The sequence below is a fragment of the Parasteatoda tepidariorum genome, chromosome 3 (assembly GCF_982258835.1).
Source record: "Parasteatoda tepidariorum strain Cologne lab strain chromosome 3, Ptep-v5.0, whole genome shotgun sequence".
NCBI classification, from domain to species: Eukaryota; Metazoa; Arthropoda; class Arachnida; order Araneae; family Theridiidae; genus Parasteatoda; species Parasteatoda tepidariorum.
Window position 1 is genome coordinate 97,673,344 of NC_141757.1, and position 20,891 is coordinate 97,694,234.

At 25.4% G+C, this 20,891-nt stretch overlaps 1 protein-coding gene across 8 annotated transcripts; it reads right to left on the reverse strand.

The window, feature by feature from the left end:
• Positions 1-945: 945 nt before the first annotated feature.
• On the reverse strand, positions 946-20,847 carry LOC107455110 (UV-stimulated scaffold protein A). 8 transcript variants are annotated; one of them, XM_043040185.2, is made up of 17 exons: positions 20,726-20,846; positions 19,975-20,070; positions 19,243-19,356; positions 17,496-17,706; positions 15,877-15,996; positions 15,615-15,735; positions 13,618-13,887; positions 10,979-11,094; positions 9,525-9,645; positions 9,245-9,340; positions 8,336-8,495; positions 8,105-8,245; positions 6,448-6,511; positions 5,803-5,925; positions 3,719-3,818; positions 2,973-3,144; positions 946-1,172 (listed from the first exon to the last, which is right to left on the reverse strand). In XM_043040185.2, the coding sequence occupies exons 3-17, from the start codon at positions 19,350-19,352 to the stop codon at positions 1,088-1,090; spliced, it is 2,010 nt and encodes a 669-aa protein (XP_042896119.1). In that variant the 5' UTR covers positions 19,353-19,356; positions 19,975-20,070; positions 20,726-20,846; the 3' UTR covers positions 946-1,087. The 8 variants fall into 8 exon arrangements, with proteins under 8 accessions (XP_042896119.1, XP_087015959.1, XP_087015960.1 ...); XM_087159833.1 differs by having other exon boundaries at positions 19,975-20,088; positions 20,726-20,819; XM_087159834.1 differs by having other exon boundaries at positions 20,518-20,737.
• Positions 20,848-20,891: the final 44 nt, after the last annotated feature.

The following is a 20,891-nucleotide window of genomic DNA, read 5'->3' on the forward strand; positions in this document are numbered from 1 at the left end:
GTATAATTAAATTAAAAGACAAATGAAATAATGGGGGAAAAGTAATCCATCTATTAATTATTGAACTCTTATAAAGCGAGATTATTTTTAATTAAATTTTCGACTTTTTCTTATTGTGCTTTATCATCACAATACTAAAAGTATCACAAGAAAAGCTAAGTGATAAAATGATAATAGAAAATTTCTCCCTATATTATGAATTCATTATTTATCCCTTGGTGAGAAAATCACGACTAAAAAAAAAAAAAACTTTAAACTAGAATGAAAACTGAATTCACTTATACTGTGAAATCATAATAAGTCTAACTTGTTTACAAAGAGCAACTAAAACTACATATACCTTTATTAGTTTGGAATCGAATTGCTCTCTGATTTTATACACTGCTTTCAAAAATAAACTTAATTGCATGTTTGAAATCTGACATAGTGTTTGTCTGAGTGTAACATGAAAGCAAACATATAAATGCTATACTTGAGTCCTATATTATCTTTTAATTTATGAAGTAGTCATTATGTTAATAGAATATAAGCACTTAGTGATTGTAAAAAAAATTGCTATCAGTACAATTTTATCAACAACAAAAAAAAGATAAAATAATTTGGCATTTTGAAAAGATTAATTGAAACTGTATTTAACTCTTTTTATAATAGGAAACATTTTTTTGCAATGGTAAAAGACTGATGGTGGAAAAACAAAGGTAATAAAGCAAGAAAAATATAACATTATCATAATATTACACATTATTATTATTATTATTATAAAATGTTTGTATTATTATTAAAATAAAAAAATAATAATAAAAAAAATAAGAAAAAGATAAATAAATTATGTAAAATAAATGATAAAATGCTTAGGCATATTTGTTGATGCTTCAGATATAGGTAATGATTATCCTATTTAGATTTTAGGCTTAGAAATTAATAATTAGAATAAAAACACAAAAATAACTTTAAAACGTTTATTCAATAAAATTGTTTTTAAAATACATATGTTCAACTTTTTTTTATTATGTACAATATAAATAGATAAAGTACAAGATATAAAAATTTATTGTTCCATTCACAATCAAAACATGTAATACAATAATTAGTAGTAATTCCATTGGTCTCCAAATTTGTCATTGAACCTTTTTCTATCCATTTCATCCAGCTTACTTGCATAATGCTTATACCTACATAAAAAAAGAAGCATTTATTTTATCATGAACTAGAAAATCTCAATGGCTGGGTGCATATATCTTTACAAGAATATTAAATGTAAACTTTATCATAAAAATAAAGTTTAATTTAATAAATAAAAATTAGAAATTATATTCATAAATTTAAACCATAATAACTTATTACTACCAAACTTCCAATTAACAATAATGAGATTTTAATTGCATTTGAAAATATATGCTAGTTAGTTTATTCACAAATGTTATACAGTTGTAATGAGACCTATTGGAAAAATAGACGAATTATAAGATATCAAAAATGTTTCAATTTGCAGTAATTATTAATATGTATTCAATAGTTATATATATATTTTTTAAAATTTGAAAAGAAGTTAAAAGCAAACATTTAAATGAGATAAAAAAAAATAATACTGTAAAAAAAAGTTAAAAAAAATATTTTTGGCAGCATTTAAACAACATTGTTTCAAATAAAATTAAATATGGAAGAGCATACTTTATATTAATTATATACTAATCATTATATTAATTTAAAGTTTAAATTAAATTTCATTGTTTTACATTAAAATTAAATTTCCACTTTATAATTAATATTACAAAATAAGAAAGTATTTTGTTGTAAATTAGTTTTTATCAATATTTTCATACTGTAAAATAAAATCTATCAGGGAAAAAAAAAACTATATTATTGAACTAGTGTTTACTTTTGTAGTAAATATATTTCATAGCAAAAAAAGTCAAAAAGAAAAAAAAGTAATTTAAACACTAATCTCATCAAATTATAAGCACCTGAAATACTTTTTTTCCCTCTAATATAATTGATAAATTTTAAAGCTTAAATATATTTAGAAATTAGATTAATTAGGGCCTGAGTGCATATTTTAATTCCATTTTATCTAAATATTCATTATTTTAAAATATTCAAACTTAGAGCTTTTTTTTGCTGATAAAAAGATGCTATTGTATAGTAATTTAAATTATCCTCCTCAAGAGTTTGACTATTGAACATGGAAAAAGTTGTATATAATAAGTTAATCTCTTATAAGCTCTTTGAAGTCCAAGTCCCGCCCATGAGCATTCATAGTTTATAGTCAACAAACATGAAAACTGGAAGATGATGGAGAAATTAATTTAACTTTAATGTCAGCTTAACAGCACAAGAAATATGACAGCTTATTTTATTTCACACTTCTAAATTTGAAAGTGAATATTTCATAGTCCTAATTTATGTAGACTACGGAATCAGTGAAGTCTCATTTGTTGAGAGGAATTAAGAGTCAATATCAAGTAAGGCAGATTCAATTGAATTTATCCATTAATTTTGTTGAAAACAAAGATTTCTGCAAAGCTTGAAAAAGTGTAAACTTGCTCCATAAAAACAGAAGCATAAGTTCAAATTAAAAAAAAGTGTAATTTTTTGTGTCATTTGAAATAAATCAATATAAATTACGCACAACTTCTTATTATAAAATAAAAACATTATTTCCTTGATATTGAAACATTATTTGTGCTTCCACTCCTTAAAAGAAAATTTTTTAAAGCTTTTAACTAAAAGAAAACTTTTTCTTTAAGAATAATAATAGTGAATTAACAATAGTTTACTTTCATAATTTCTTTTAAAAGTTCTTGTCACTACTAAAGAAATTTCTCTCTTTTTAATAAAAATGTAAAAGAAAATTGATAATACATCACTTTAATTTCATTTAAAAATTAGCCTTTTACATTATCATACGAAAAGAATTATTTATTTATTTATTTATTATCATTATTTTTTTTAATGCAAAATACATAAATTACCCTTTTACGACTTTCTTTGATAATCTTTCTCTAACATTATTATTTTTCTTCTTAATATTTGTTAAGCCACATTCTTTCTTTTTCCCTCTTGCTTTCTTTTGTGGAATTTTCAAGTTGACACCAGTAGCAGCTTCAATATCTTTGAGCAAACTAGGATCTTGCCAATCAGGAACTGAAATAAAATTGAAAATATTAACATTACCAGTAGAAGAACAACAACAGATCTTATCACAAAAAATCGAAATTAATTTTCAAAAATAATTAGGAAGCAAAGAGAGACCTTCGAGTTTTTATTGCAAAAAATGTTGGTATATCACCCATGGACCTTTGCCTCTATTATCAGATCAAAAACAGATGAGCATAAATTAATTTATAATCTTTTGGACATTTTGAATAACTTTACTGATAAATTTGAAAAAATGCCAAGAAATATTGCATTGACTCAAATAGTGTTTTCAAATCTTAAATCTGAATAATTAATACCATACTATAAAATGATTTTGAATAAAATCGTTATTCCTTTATCCCAGACTAATATATGCTCATAAATATTTCACCCTTATGCTACTTGAGCTGAGAATGAAAGCATAATTAATATTCTGTTAATATACATCTGCATAATCAATTAAAATTTTATTGAATTTATATTTCTGAATTAGTTTCAGTGTGTCTTGAATACTTAGACAGAGCTCTGGTTTAAAGAAGCATTTATATTATTCATTAAAAATTAAATACAATTTCGTTACCTTTAGGTGCCGTACTAGTACTTGGCCCTGGTGTGCTATCAGGAGAGTCAATTGGTTTTCCATCAGCATCCCGTTTAACAATGATACCATGGAAAGGACACTGACAAAGAAATATATTTTAGAATTTTCCCTGAGTAAGACTGACTTATAAACATAGAGAAATCAAAATACTTTTTACAATCAATGTGATACTAATAAAGTATGAATATATAATTATTACATTTTAAACATGTTACAAAAAATGTGTGATTATTGACTTTTTTCATGTTTATTGTTTGATACTTTAAAGTTTGATTTTAAAAAGTTTATAAAACAGGGATAGAAATTGAGAAACTTCAGTCGGTTAAACAAGGAGTCAGTAACTAAAAGATATAACTGGTCCATATACATTTTCTCTGATTTATTTACACGTCTCTATGAAATTACTTTATTTTTAAAAAAAGTTAATAAACTAAATTTAAATTAAAAAAATTTCTATACAGAGTATATGTAATATTCACACTTATGATGAAAACTAATATTTTTTGACAAAATACAAATAAAAAAAAATAAACTCAAAATAGCCTCCTATCCCTTTCATCTAATTGCTAATTCTGGGGACCACTGATCATTATTTAAAGGTGGTCTCAGTCAAATTTTACGGGGCCTGGACAAACACACCAGTGTAAATTTCGAGATCTGTAAAAAATAATTTGAAACAATATCAAACATATCAAAAATTTTATCGTAATTTGTCCTGCTTTAGGATAAAAAAATAAAGTTCAATATTTGTAATATTTTTAGAAAAACAAAACTTTAAAAGTAAACATTCATATCTTCAAAACGATTCATTATATAGTGGATAGAGTAAGATTTAAAAGTTTATAACTAACATTAAAAGTTTTTCCCAACAGGTATATTTTTAATTCAATCAACAATTTTATCAAATAGAACTTGTCTGCCAAAAAGGAACCAATAATAACTTGCAGAATAACTTAAATTTAGTAAAAGTATTGACTTGAAAAAACAAATTAGAAAAACTTATTAGAAAATTTTTTTTACTTTTTTTAAATGCCTATTAGTGTTATAAAATTTGTATCATAACAAAACAGAAAAAATACTGGTTTTATAATTCAAAAAAATAAATAAATATATAACAGTTTTACTATTTCAATTTCATTTCACACTGGCTAATTCTACAAGAAAAAAAAATATTTTCAGGCTTTGTATTGGGTAATTAAAACTTCAAACAGTTTCCAGCATAACTTTATCAATACAGAATAACTTATAATAGTTTCAATCAATGCATTAAAAAATAACCAATATTAATTCGATAATATTCCTTCATACCAATATTTAATTATAGTTTGTAATTACATTCAAAACATCTTTTATCAAATAATTTCATAGTAAGGTTTCAATAATTTCAAAACAGAAACACAGTCAATATACCGCTTTACTTTTTTGCATGAAAGTAATTTAACAGATGGTCCCTCAATTAACCATTTAAAAATTCCAAGATACAATTACTACAATGTGTATTGTTATAAATTCATTTTAATATAAGATGAAAAAAACAAATCAATAATGCTGAAAATAAAATACTCCATTTGTTACTACATTTGCAGAAAATAATAAGCATACGACTCTTGAATTAATCAAATGTAATTAATCAAATTAATCAAAAATGAATTCTGTGAGTAAGGCTATATGTCTAAACTAAGTACGTGTTTGTAATTAGTGAACAGTTCCTAAGTTTGAAGTATTAAATTTTTGCTATTTTTACTAGCATTATCAATTAAAGTTTAAAAAAATGTTGGATTAATCCAAATCTTAAGATTCTTTAAATTGGTTGTATAAATTCCAAAGTTGCCTTTGCAGAAAATGGGATGATCTGAACACACACAAAAATCAGGAATATCAAAGCAAAAAGCTAAAAATCAAAACCAATAAGGTCAAAATATTTTTTATCGGGAAAAACAGGAATATAAGGGCAACTACGAAACCTGTATTTTACACAACTTTATTTAACAAGCCTACAAGTACTGTATTAAACCAACAAAATGAAAAAGTGACGAACAAAATAACAATCTAAAATTACTTACCTTAACTCTGTCTTTCCTAGGACATAATTTTCCACTAGGTAAAGGAGCTCGGCAAGCAAATTTAACAGGTTCAAATTTTCCACTGAAATCTATTTTTCTAGTTCTCATGCTTGCGATTTGAGCCTGTTTTTAACATAACATAAAATTAATACCAATTCAAAATTCTTCCACAAAATATATAAATTGTTTAAAAACAGGTTCTATATTTAAAAATGTTTAAATTTTCAGTTGTATAAACTAATTTTAGTGCTTTCAGTGAAACAGTAACTTACTTGCATAATACAATATTGAAGGTTCTCGTCATTAGCAATTGAATATTTAGGACTGGTGAGCATTTTGTAAAAAGCAGTGTTACAAATAAAATTACCATATTTTGATTTGAAAGAACAACGTTTGATCTAGGTATATATTGATTAGACCCGAGATGCGTGTGTTTGTATTTACAAGCTCTTTTAGTTCGAAGTTCTTTTAGTAGAATGATGGCAAGCAAAAATTTTGATCTGGATATTATTTTTATAATTGAAATTTCATGCCCTGGAATATGTATGCCTATAACAGGTTTCTTTTCCCTTTTAATGCATGTGCAACTCTCTTTTACTATTAGATAGCATAAAATAAATAAAATAATAACTAAAAAATTTTAACCTCTCTGAGAGCTTCATTTTCTTCTTGATCATCTTTAGTCAACCAAAACTTGTCAAGGTCATACCTTAAAAATTCATCAAAGTCAAACATAAAAGTTTAATTACATACAATGAAAGTTTTTTTTTATAATGGCAGCATTTTAAAAAAATACAGAAGATTAAATAGATATGAATTTTTATAAAATTTTGAATTTGAAACTCGTTTGTGAATATTTATTTAATTGTAAGAAGAGAATTCTAAACAAATAATAAGTCAAATATTTAGAAAAAATTTGAAATGTGAAAAAATATTAATAAGATATTTAAATATGTTAAAAAGTCACAACATTGTCAATAAAACTGTAGACAATTTTTTTCAAACAATGAAATTATTGTTTCCTTAAATGAAGTAGCAGAACAATGCATAAGAATAGCATTAATGATACTCAATGAAGAACCAAAACATGTGCCTATTTTACTTGCATTAATTTTTCTCTTAAATGGTGTCCATTTTTTTTCATATATAATTATTGCAACACAGAAATAGCTTGCTTATATTTGGGTAATTTTTCTCTTACAAAAAAAATTAGATTCTCATAAGAACAATGTTAAAACATATTTCATTTAATGAGCATCCAAACATTTTCAATTAATTGTGTAAAAATTCACATTTGAGTGCAAAAAATTTACAACTAAGAGACAATTTTGCAATCAAATAACTAAGCAGGATAAATGAAAGCAAATAAAATATAGAAGCAAAGGAAAGAATGCTGTATGATAGCAGTTTTAAAAATATCTAGATAAATGTAACATTATGTGTATCAAAAAAGAAACTGACAAAGAAATATTGATGAACAACATACCAATCAAAATAAAAATTAAGGAAGAAACTGAATGTATGAATATTATAGATATGTTCAAAGAATCTACAAACTAATTTACTCACAAAGTACTACTACTTTTTAAAAATTGAAAACTGGTTGCAGACTTTTACAAGTTATAGTTAATAAGCACAATAATAAGCGTTTAATAAGCATTTAAATCTAGACACATGTAAATTAAATATTATTATTTAAATTATGAGTATTTTTTTAGAATCTTTTGCATACTGTTTGTTTGTGATTCTAATATGAATTTATATTCAGTGTAAGAATAAAATATTCAGTAAATTAAAAAATATAGTTGTTAATTAATTAGTCACTTACAGCAGATTTAAATCGTCATTATTTTATAACAGAAGTAAATTTAAAAGCATACTTTATTAACAGATGTAACACATTTTCATAAACTCAAAGTTTAGTAAACAAACTAAAAATGTTATTAAATAAAATTGTGGGAACTGATCTTGGTCTATAATGTGTATAAATTGATCAAATGTTATTAATATGTCATTAATAACTGCTTTAAAATACAACACATGATTTATAAGTAACTTGTTATATCATCTAGACAAGAACTTTGTATCTATATGACTCCATATTGTTCAACTAATACTTGAATAAAATACTTTTTGGAATAAAAAAAAACTTGTTTAAGCAGGAATAAATACTGACTTTAAAGAATAACCACAAATATGAATTATTATTAAGAAAAACAAATGAATTTTTTTACAAGATAAAACTCTAAAACTAGTTTATATTTTGTGCAAATAATTTACAATCTGTCATTTATATATTTACTTTATTTGTTCTGGTGCATCCAGCTTCTCTTCTTCCCAGTGGTATAAGTCAATATCATATGGTAAAACCGGAGCTTTTTCTAGCAATTCATCCTTTCTCCTCTTTTTGTCCGCAGGTTTTGTTGAAACACAAATAGAGGAACTAAATAAACCAAAGCATATTAGTTTTTCTAACCACAATGAAAAAGCAGGCATAAGCAAAATATTATTAACAGGAAGAAAGCTATCTCACTCTTTCTCCTGAGAAACATCGTGTTTTCTAGATAGCTTCATGAGGGTTGATGCAGCAGACGTCGGGTCTTTAACATCCTCTTTAGAATGAGTAAGATTCCACTTGGATGCCATTTCAGCTTCAGTCAGTGTTTTGGAACATGAAGGTTGAGAAAGTGATGCTAAATAATATTATGACCATGATGCATTAAAACATATAAACAGACTAACAATTTTCAGTTTTTTTTCTTCTTTTTTTTAAATTTTATGCATATTTATCATAAAGCTGAAATAGAAGTAGAGCACAAGAGCTTTCTTATATTTCCTCATTTCTCTTCCTCCAAAACATCAGAGTTCCCTCGGTCACATGCTTCCTCTCCACCATAAAAAATAATGCTTATGCTTCCACCATAAAAAATAATGTTTAGACTTCAAGCTTTAAAAAGTGCTGTTTGTATTAGTACAAAATTTATAATCAAATATTATTTGCAACAATTTTTTTTATAATTATAACATCTCAAAGAAAAAAAATCATCACAGTTAAAATAACTTACGACTTTCTTTGAATATGAAATTTCAAAATAGAAAAATACATAAATTCTTAAAAACTAATAAAAAATATCCACTATTAGTGAAGAAACTTTAAAATTGAAAATGAAAAAAAACGTGCTAGAACTTTATGTTATTAAAAATATTATTCACATACACAAATAGTCGATATCACACAATATTTCAAACTGGGAAAAATATATTAACTGCATCAACAATGACTTTAAAAAATTTGTGCAATACAAAAATGATTTAATCGAAATTACAATTTCAACCATAAAAAATAACAAGAATGAAAAGAATTATACAATAAAACCAAAAAATTTAGTTAAAATTTAAAATAAAAAAATACATTTAAATAAACAAGTAAAAAATCATTAACCTGGTGTACAGCTTTCAGCAACTGCTTTGGCCTCATATCCCTCCTTTTCTTTCACTTCAATAAAATCATCATCTTCATCATCCAAGTCATCATCACCTAAGAAAAAAATGAAATACATTTTTTTTTGAAGGTTTGCAAAATGCTATTTCTTTTTTTGCAGTTGTTTCCTCTAATGAATATCAAATGTCATATGTTTTTTTCTTTTGAGTCAAATTTAGTTAGTAATACCAAAATAAAAAATTTCAAATATTTTCAGAAAAAATAAGATAAAAAACCATACCATCACAGAAACCACTTTTTATTTTAAGCTCCTTGTATTTTTCAAAAACTGACTCTATGAGTTGCTTTAAGTCAATGGCTTTCTTCAAAGTATCTGTACAATTATTTCCTTTTGTAAGGATCTGAATGTAAGATAAAAACAACACAAATTATCTCAATTTGAAATGACAAATGTTCAGTAAAAGCCTATTATATTAAGAATACAAAATGACAAGTAAAAGTTATCTTTACAAGCTTTGTAACATAGGAAGGCACCAGTCTTAAATGTTAATACATAAATAAAAAGACAACAAAGATAAAATAGATATATCAACCATCCCAATTACACACTCTGTCTTAGTGCAAAACTTCGTAAAATTGGTATTTTCTAAGACGCGAAAAATAATAAATTGTATAAATTATTGAAAAAGAATAACTCTACATAATACAGGGCTCCACCAACAAATAATAAAGTGGTATTTATTTTCTTACAAAAATATTGTAAAAATAAGAATTTAAGTAAACAGTTAATTTTTAAAATTGTAGACATCCAGTTTTAGAGTTAGATATACAGTCCGAGTCATTCTAAACATGCTGTGGTAGTTAAGAATATTTTTTGTAACTTGAGAAGAAAACAATTAAGTAGTTTTACTACCACTTTTTTTTTGCTTTTGGATGCAGCTCACAACAGTATTTAATGTAATAAATAAATCATTACATTAAATACACAACAGTCTTTAGTGTAATAACAAAAATTAAGTAATTTTATTACCACTCTTTTTGCTTTTGGATGCAGCTCACAACAGTATTTAATGCAATAACTAAACCATTACATTAAATACACAACAGTATTTAATGTAATAACAAAAATTGAGTAGTTTTACTACCACTCTTTTTGCTTTTGGATGCAGCTCACAACAGTATTTAATGTAATAACTAAATCATTACATTAAATACACAACAGTCTTTAGTGTAATAACAAAAATTAAGTAATTTTATTACCACTCTTTTTGCTTTTGGATGCAGCTCACAACAGTATTTAATGCAATAACTAAACCATTACATTAAATACACAACAGTATTTAATGTAATAACAAAAATTGAGTAGTTTTACTACCACTCTTTTTGCTTTTGGATGCAGCTCACAACAGTATTTAATGTAATAACTTCTTAGAAAACTGTCTGATAAATAATAGCTGGCCACAATAACTGCTCAGAATATGATAGCTGTCCATATTTACAAATAATGAAAAAATAGAAAAGAGAATTGGTAATAATGAAACTAACAAACATCATTAATGCTTAACATTCACATTTAAATGGAATATCTACACATTTAAAAGCAAGAATAATTGAATTGCAATAATTTTGATATATATTCAAAAAAACACTTGAAAAATATTTGTTAAAAACATTTGAATTTCGTATGAATAAAAAAATTAATATTTTAAAGGAATAAAAATTAATGAAGCCTACTTTTAACCACCGTTTAACTGCTGGAAAAAACCGTGTGCTCATTTCCTTATACAAATCTTCCAAATTTTCAACAATAGGCTGGTTATCTTCATTTACTTTAACAGCGAGTTCAGAACCTGTGACAAATAATTTAATTAGTCAAAATAATAAGCATACATGCAGGTTTGTATTGAAAAATAAAGGTCGAAAAAAAATCGAAAAAAAAAAACATGATGTAAAACATTCAATTGAAATCTGTACAATACAATGGGCTACAACGTACAGTGAGCAACACCGGAATAACTTTTAATCTAATCATAGGACTTTTTCATACTAAGATGCAATCTTTTTGGTCCAAAAGGTTGACCCTAAATATGTTAATTAATTTGTGCAAACAATATTTTATCAATTCAGACACAAAAACACATGGTTTTTAAGATAAATAATAAACATACCTTATATTCGGCACATTTGGATTCCTGACCTTCAAAATATGGAGGGTAGCTGCATTCTGGAAAATATGGACCCAATAGTTCAGTCATGATAAGGGTCGAAATTTTGAGACATTTAATGTTAATTTCACTCATCTTGTATTCAGAAATATCTCTGACACTATTTAAAAGAATTAAAGAACTCTTGCACATGGCACTAGCTCTTTTAGGGTAAATTTGTTTCATGATTGTGGATAAAACATTTTTCGATTCTCTTAAATAGTACGGAAAGTATGACCAACTATGCAAAAAGTGAAACTACTATATTTTCTATATTATGGAAAATGCCCATATTCTGAATATTCAGTATACAAATCTTTCAAATAAAGGAGCTTATTCAGAGAAAGTATGCTTCTATGTTTGATGAATTGTGTGATAAACTAAAAATATTGCCTGCACAAATTAATTAACATATTTAAATTCAACCCTTCAAAAAATTAAAATTGCCTTTTACGATTTGAAAATTTTCTCATTAGATCAAAAGTTATTCAGGTGGTGTTTGTCTTTTATTTTGTGAACTGTACAGTAGAATTTTCATTTTATAACCTTTTGAATAACAGAACTTTTAACACATAAAATATTGATTGATTGGAAATAACTTGTTACATCTTTTCCATCTTTGGAACTGATCAGCAGTTTTTCAAATTGCCATACAAAGTTGGAAACCACAGAATGTTTTTGAAAAAAATGGTCATAACTTAAAAATAAAGTATTTGTATTGATAAATTATTTTTTATAGTTAACAGAAGCTCAGTGCATCTCAAAAATTGAGATAAACGTAACTATATTTGAAGGAAGAAAAAAAAGACACAATAGAATCTTGTGACATTATTCTTATAAAAGGGTAGAAAGAAGAATATGAAAATTTGACAATGCAATATAGATACAGTAAAAGCCCAACTATCTGGAATTTGATTGACCAGAAAGCTCAAGTAACCAGAATTTTTGGAAATTGATTTTTTTTGTTTCTAAAGATGAACTGCAATATTCAAAAATACGCTGCAAAATACAGTTAAATTCTTGATAAATATTCCCTTCTCTCCTTTAATTTAATTCAATTATGTACAAACTTTTATTTCAGAAAGAACCTTTTTCAATAATTTTTAGAGAAAACTTTTATAATTTTTACACTTTTATCCTTTGCAATAATTTTTTTGTTTGTATTACAACAAGGTATTTCACCCCCCTTGCAAAAAATAACATAATATTAAAAACCTAGATTTTTAATGCTCAAGTATCTCCCATACTTGGAATTTTCCTATTCTCACACATTAAGTCGCGATGGTTCAAGATATAAAGTGTTCGCCTTCCAATGAGGTGAACCTGGTTCGAATTCCAGTGATGGCTAGTTGATACGAATTCTGCATCCGGCTTACACGACCACAGTGCTGACATAAAATATCCTCAGTGGTAGACGGATTATGGGCTGGAGTCCCCTTGCTGTCAGGCTAACTGTAGGAGGTTTTCATATCCATGCAAAGCAAATGCATATTAGCTCTGCTAAAACGCCCTCCACGAAGGCAAATTTCTGCCAATACTTGATCCACGAGTTCCCTTGTCTTCTGAATTGGGTTCAAAATTACAAGGCTATGGGGTTGAAATTAGTAGTTGTAAACCCAAAAAATTAGTTCTGCCGGTCAACGACGGTTATAAAATTATTCTCACACATTCTGTTAAATCAAGCAATTATATATATGAATAACTATATATATGCAATAGCTACTGTATTATCTGTACATGATATGTATATGATATATAGTATATTAAATATAGTATATACCATATATGATATGTATATGATATATAGTATATTAAATATAGTATATACCATATATGATATGTATATGATATATAGTATATTAAATATAGTATATACCATATATGATATGTATATGGATACATATGTTATATGTACTGTATAGGAATTAATAATTTGGCAATCACCTCTAAGAAAATTTTTTCGCTACACTCCTGACTTCTACTTGTAAAAAAAAAAAAATCGGTTAATAACAAAAGTCGCCAATAGGGAGAAATGTAATGCATTTTTTCAATGTGTGTAAAGCATAAATGAATATATTTGTCAACTAAAACAATAAATAACAGCTGCAATGAAACTTTGGGCAACTTACTTTACTTAATGTACATAGAGCATAAAAAATATATGCTTACTTTCTTTAAGTTCAATCGTAATGGTATCCCTCATACTATGTAGGCCATGATGCCTCAATGCATCATCATTTGTTTTTATTTTTAAATTTTTATTTGAATCAGATTGGATATCGGGATTTTCTGCTTGATTTTCTTTTCCAGAGTGATCTGTATTTTGTTCTTCAGTTGTAGAGAAATCATCAAGGGAAAAGAACTCAGTAGGGTGAGGAATTAGCAATTTGAAACAATTTTCCATTTGTAAAGCTGTATTCGAGATTTCATCTGAAATTTCTAAAATAATAATAATGTTTAAAAAAGTGGACTAGTAGTATGCTTAATTATAAACTAAATAAAGAAAAGTTTAGAATTATGAATAAAACAACCTATTTATTACAAAATAACCGACAAATTTTTATGTAACATTGTTTCAGGATATTGACCCTAAATTATTACCATTCTATGTTACCAATTATACCTATGAGAAAAATTTGAATTTAGGGAAATATTTCAACATTATTAGATATTGAGTTACCTTAAAAAAAGACATCAACAGCTAAAACCATTTTTTTAAGCATAAGTTTAATGACTTTCATAAAAATTATCATTTACAAATATTTTATTTCTTAAACATGGATGAATAAAATATTTGTTTTTCTTTTTTTTAAATATAAAACTTATCCCTGGCAATGAAAAGTAAATTCTTTATATACTATTAAATGACAATATATAGATATCAAAATTGCTTAAGATTTAGTTTCAAATAAATAAATAAAAATATTAAAAAAATTAGAAGAAAAAAAAAAGTTCAAAAATCAAATAATTTTCATACATAAAATAAATAAATTTAGACTTTTCATGTTTATATGCAATGAAAGTTTCAGATGAAAAAATCATTTTAGTTGGGAAATCCTTGAAAAAAACTTAATCGTTAAGATGTTTATCTGTTTATAATACAAATTAAAATAATACCTATATCGACAAACAATAATCCACACTGCGGCACAATTTTTTCGGGCTTTCTGAGACAAACTTCTTTAGCGCTAATATTTTGCTTTAAGATACTTTAAATTATAACAATACTAATTTAAAGTAGCAGAAATATTTTGTTTATAGTAGAAAGTATAGAATAAAAATATATAAAAAATTTTAATTGTCAAAGTAATATTTATTTAATAGTTATAAATATTACTCTGACAATTAAAATTGAATATTATATACGATATTCTAGCATTTTGTAGGCTGAAAAATGCACTGATTATTTCCTCTTTCAAATTTTGTAAATCATAATTCAAATTAAAATTCTTAAATAAATTAAACGAACGTAAATTAAAATTTTTACATAAATACAAAAATCGTGAAACTCGTGCTGTAACTCACAAAATAACTATCACGAATCACGCGAATAGGACTCTTTAAAAAAAGAGATACCCAAATAAGTGATTGTAAAATATAGAGTTAATATAAGAAAGAACATCAATGCTATAAACTATCACAATTATATGAATTTTTAATTTTTGATTATTATTTTGAAATTCTAACTGAAGCCAGTCATTACAGAATTTTTTTTCTTCTTTTAAATCTCAAATGAGAATAGAAAAATCATGATAATTTCATTTCTCTCTGATGAGCAAGAAAATCATCTTTGAAAAATAAAAACTTTCCGAGAAATAATATAGAAAGAAAAACCAAAATTTTTCCCTTCTCAAATTAAAAATCTTTCAACAAAAACTTTGTAACATTCTGCGATAATGTCGCCACAATTCTGCCAGGGGGAGTAAACATAAGTACCAAAACAATAATTTGCAATCTTTGAATTAGATGAATGATCACAAATTTGACAATTAAAATTATTAGAAAAGAATTACACCAATTTCAATGATTTTCTGAAAATACATAAGGATTTATAACCATTCTAATAATATTAGATAAATTTCAAAAGTACAATTTATAATCTTTAATGACCCCACTTTATAATATTATTTATAATTATTATTTAGAACATGAAAATAAATAAGCACCCAGCATTTCATTCTTGACTCTATTTACTTTCTCATTCATAATTCTCTCTAGTTTTTCTTGTTCTCGACGCAATCTTTCTCTTTCAGCAATACTTCTGGCTTCCATATCAGAGAAATCAATCTAAAACCAAGAGTGAAAAATAATTTTTTTAGTCAAACAAAAAAATATCTTTATTAAATATACCATCGAAAAAAGATATCAATATATGTATTTTCTAATATTCAACAGAAATGAGTGAAGTAATGAAAATTACAATTGTACCTTTAGACATTTTTGAAGATAGGTAAGAGCTAACTCCAACCTAACACATTTTTCACCAAACTTTGAAGTCCAGGCTCGAAGGAATTCTATACTTTTTAGTTTCAAATCTTTAGCAGCAGCCTAAAATGAAAACTGAACAAATTTGTAAAAAAATAAGAAAAAAGCTTCAATGGAAAAACATTTTTTCTTACCTTTGCAAAATTTTGACTTTTTGTTTAAAATAAATTCAATTTTCAAAATTATCTAAATTTTTAACATAATTTCAATTAATTGCTAGCGTATAATAGAGATTATGATAGTTATAAAATATAGTATTTGTTTTTTTGAGCGAGTTTCATTTACTTTTATTTTTAATAAAACTACAAAATAATAAATAATTATATGCAAAAATGTAAATATATAATAAATACTGTTAGTTTAAATCTATAAAATATTTAATAAATGAAGCATTAAAATTTTTTTTGCATGCCTGTTAGGAAATTTTATTTTTTCAATTGTAATTACAAGACATTTCAACTCATTAATGTTTATAAATCAATTTTAAAGAAGGAGATTGTGAGAATTGCACATCATCAAAAATAAATACTTGTAAAAGCAATTATTATGCAATTATATTATTTATGTATTTTTAAATTAATTGATTTACATGCAAATCAATCCATTCATTTGCAAGTTAATAATTGTTGATAATTAATTTTTCAATAACAACTTTTGTATAACATAGAAACATTTGCACTTAATAATTATATAAACAATAGGAAAATTAGCCATTTTTCAGACATTTAAACTTTCTAAAAATAATTTAAATTGGTTATAAAAATCCAATTATAAGATTTAAAATTAATTATGTTTAAACATAGAAATTTAGAATAACAATACTAGTTTTTCTATTAAAATTTGTTCAATACAAAGCTTTGTCAAAATTAAGTAGTTTAATACAGTAGTTCCCAAATGGTGTTCCATAGAACCCTGGGATTCTGTAAAAGAGTTAAAGAGGTTACGAGAGTTAAGACTTTTTAAAACTGTTTTTATGTAATTTTTTTAAATCTATAACCATATTTAGATCCAATCAATAATCCATTATTTAATTATTCTTTTTATTTTCTTTGTAAAATTATATTTTAAGTAATTTGCTAACAAGAGAGAAATGAATTTTTTTTAAAAATAAAATAAATAATTTTTAACAACAATTTTAAAAATTAGGAAGTGAACATGCATTTATAAAAACATTACAATGGTATTTTACAATGTGCCTTTCAAATTTTAAAAAAAAACTGAATTTTTTTAAAAGGAATATGTTTCCCTTATAACCACTTTCACCATTTATAGCAGTTTTTCATTTATTTATTTTGCAGCAATACAAATACAAATTTTTAGCTAGACTAGCAATACAACAGTTGAACATAAAACCTAATTTAAGATAGCTAATTTCATTCACCTTATTAAATAAAAAAAGTCCATAGGTCAAAATTAATTAGTTTTTTATAGTTAATATGAACACAATTGTCTTTGTTTATTTTAATAATGAAGTCAGGTTTCTACCGGAAATGATTATTTAGGATTCCTTAGTTGAAAAAATTGTGAACAGCTGGTCTAATACATATAGAGCAAATACTAACTTGAGGTAGTGGAAGAGGTTGATCTGGATCACTCTCTGCAACCAATTCAAGAAATTCCTCTAAATCATTTTCAAGAAGTTTTCGGAAGAGAGATGATCTTTGAAAGAGCTCATTAATTATCAAAAGCACAGAGTATCGTATTTCTGAATGTTCTTTTCTTAATTGAGTCATTAATACATTGTAAGTGAAATATACATATTCATTAGAAGACCTACAACAAAAAAGAAATTAAAATAAATACTAAAAATTTAGCATAGGAATGTGATTTAAGCAAAATAAACTAATATATATATGAATGGATTTCTTATATTTCAAATATTTTTAAATAAACAAAAGTAATATAAAAGCAGTAAAGTAAATTACTTCTTAAAAATAATATTGCCTATAGGTAGCGGTAAAAACAGCATAGATACACAAAAAAAAAAGAAAAATTCAATCAAGCACCCAGATTTTTAGGCAAGTAGCAATATACAAAAAGTTATAGATAAATAACCATTAATAATAAATAACCCTAGATAAGTAACCATTATTAATCACAAAAATAGCGAGAAAAAAATTTATAGTAAAAATAATAATCCTTATAAAAAGAAAAGTTTAATAAAGAGTGCTACATAAATAACAATTTCATGAAAGTGGATCAATTCCTGTGTGGCATCACTTTAAAAAAATCAAATAATTCTTTTCATTCAAGATTATTTTGTCAAAGAAATATCCTGAAATTGTGAAATATTTTTCCCCTGTATGTATATAGATAATTTAAGGCAATTACCCACTTCTTGGCAGCTATTTTCTAAACATTTGCCCTATGTTGCACATTTTTCCGACATAACAAATCCTCGTTTACATTTCTAAGTTAACAAATTTATATGATAGTAAGAATAGAATTTAGAATTTGTTAATATCAAATATTAACAAAATTAAAAAAATTCTAACAATTAATGCTTTTAATTAATGTCATAACAGTGAATGATAGTGAATAATACTATAAAGACAGAAAATTACTGTATACCTAATAATTCTAAAAGGACAATGTGGTCCTTCTTAGATTACTTCAGTGTAGATCTAAAATATATATCTAAAAATATTGTAAAAGTAACTTATTAAAGATATAGTCCCGCAGTGGACTGATCGTTAAGACACGGTTCCCAGCAGATCACCGAAGTCAAGCATCACTGGCTACGGTCAGTGTGCGGGAGGGTGACCACTTGGATCAGTCTGCGTAGGGACCGAGGGTGTGCGGTACTGGTCCTCGTTAAACTGCGCTACAGTAAAGTGCTCAACTTCGAGCGCAGGTCGTCGGACTACCAAAGCGGGGGTGCCATCCCTTCCGCAGAGGATCAAAATTGTGATGGCATGTCTTCGGATCATCCTCTAGGATGCTTCCCAAACTGTCGCCAATAGCCCATTGTGCAGCTCTAGTGCGATGTAAATTAACAACAACAACTTATTAAAGATATAGTAGCAACTTGAACATTAAAATCCCATAGGATTTATTTATAAAAGTTTGTAGCAAAAAAATTAGTGATAAAAGTTTATTCTCCCCATAATCAGCATATGAAAATCAATTTACCCTAAAAAAATAATAAAATAAACTACTTCAGAAGAGAATAATGTCAAAAAAGAGATATTTTTGGGAGATTTCTTAATTGCTCAATTTTAATTTGAAGATTCTTGAGGCACTAAAAATTTAGAAAAACTGCACTAAGTGATTTAAACAAGGTAAAGGAAGCAAAAAATATCAACTTACTTGCATATATTTTTCAATTTTTTCATTGAAGTTTCATCTAATATTTTTTTCCCAGAAGTAACTTGAGAATCAATAATCTTCGAAATTTCAATTTCCTTCATAGATGACATTTTGCTACAAAATTTTTAAATATTAAAAAATAAAAATGCAACATTGATACAACAACATATAAACTCATTATTGAGTAAGGATTAAAATAAAATAAACAATAAAGAGAAAAAGTGTAACAGCAGTTAAAAATTTAGTTAAAACATTAATTTCGAAAACATTATATTGGTGAAAAAGATTAGACATTTTTGAATGCATAAATATGTAAAATAAAGTAACATTTTTATATTCATTTTATGCATTAGCATGTTCTATAGTTTCTTCTAAAAAATTATTTTAATGGTTTGTAAATTTAATTACATCTCAGAAAATAGATTTATTTACCATGTATTTAAGAATTAATATGCTAAATAAACCTAATGTATGTTAAATAATATGTAGGTTAAATAACCTCTGCATATGAAATAATACTTAAATTTTACTTTTCCTTACATTCAGAGATTCATTTGCAATAAAATTTCAATTATCCATTAACATAATAAACCTTTTGAAATTGGGAATACATTCTAGCTTCTGATGGATCCCTTTGTTTATGACAGTATTTAAAGAGTTAATCAACAATATAACAATTTAATTTCTTTTAAAAAAATATTTAGATATATGCCCTATGACTATGAGGTATACCTTTCAAGTTGGTCCCTTTGTGTGATGTTTTTTCTGAGATTCTCACGGGCAGCTGCTCAGAAGCTACCAAGACTTGGCAACTATTCTGCCACAGATCTACAGTAATTAAAAAACCTTTAAAAAAAACACTAAGGATTGGGAAATATATATATATATATATATATATATATATATATATATATATATATATATATATATATATATATATATATATATATATATATATATATATATATATTAGATGTATAATTTTAAAAAAATCATTAAAATTAATTATATTTAAAAAAACAAAAAAACATCGCCTTGTTCAAGCAAGAGAAATAAAATTTTTTTAGCAACATAAATAAGTAACAATTCACGCTGTAATTTTTTTTTCTTCAAATTATACATTTTGTGATAAACCAGTAAATCTCAGACCTCACATGATAAACCTAGATTTGCGAAAGTGGTTGGGCAAAAGTTCGCCGAAGTACTCTTTAATATTAAATATGATTCAATTTCGGCCTTTGGCATTGAGATAAATCCTAGGCATTGAGATAAAACCTAGAATTTACCTGCCTTCCGACACTTCAATAGCATATAAATCATTTGATGAATTCTCTACTTTATGAAAATATATTAGATACTATATCATACATATTACATATTTTAGATAATACAAAGCATTAAAAAAGGTGCATTTGATTTTTCTTTATTTAATTTGTTGTTTGATGAGAAATCAGAGCATAACTGAGATTAATTATTTATTTACCTTTTTGTTTACATCAATGTAATTCCTATTCAATACATCAATCTGTTACGGTTACAAACTACAGACGTTTTAGACAGCTTTTGAGCTTTGACCACAAGAATAAAATTTTCAACTCCTTTTTACTGACCTCTCTTGGCAAATATTTATACTAAATTGATGCAGATTT

Excerpts from the sequence above, each read along its gene's own strand:
- LOC107455110 (XM_043040185.2), bottom strand. The coding sequence starts at position 19,352 with ATGTCATCTATGAAGGAAATTGAAATTTCGAAGATTATTGATTCTCAA. Across the intron at positions 13,888-15,614 it reads AGTCAAGAATGAAATGCTGG|AAATTTCAGATGAAATCTCG; the intron begins GTGCTTATTTAT and ends TTATTATTTTAG. Across the intron at positions 5,926-6,447 it reads AAAATGAAGCTCTCAGAGAG|GCTCAAATCGCAAGCATGAG; the intron begins GTTAAAATTTTT and ends TGTTAAAAACAG.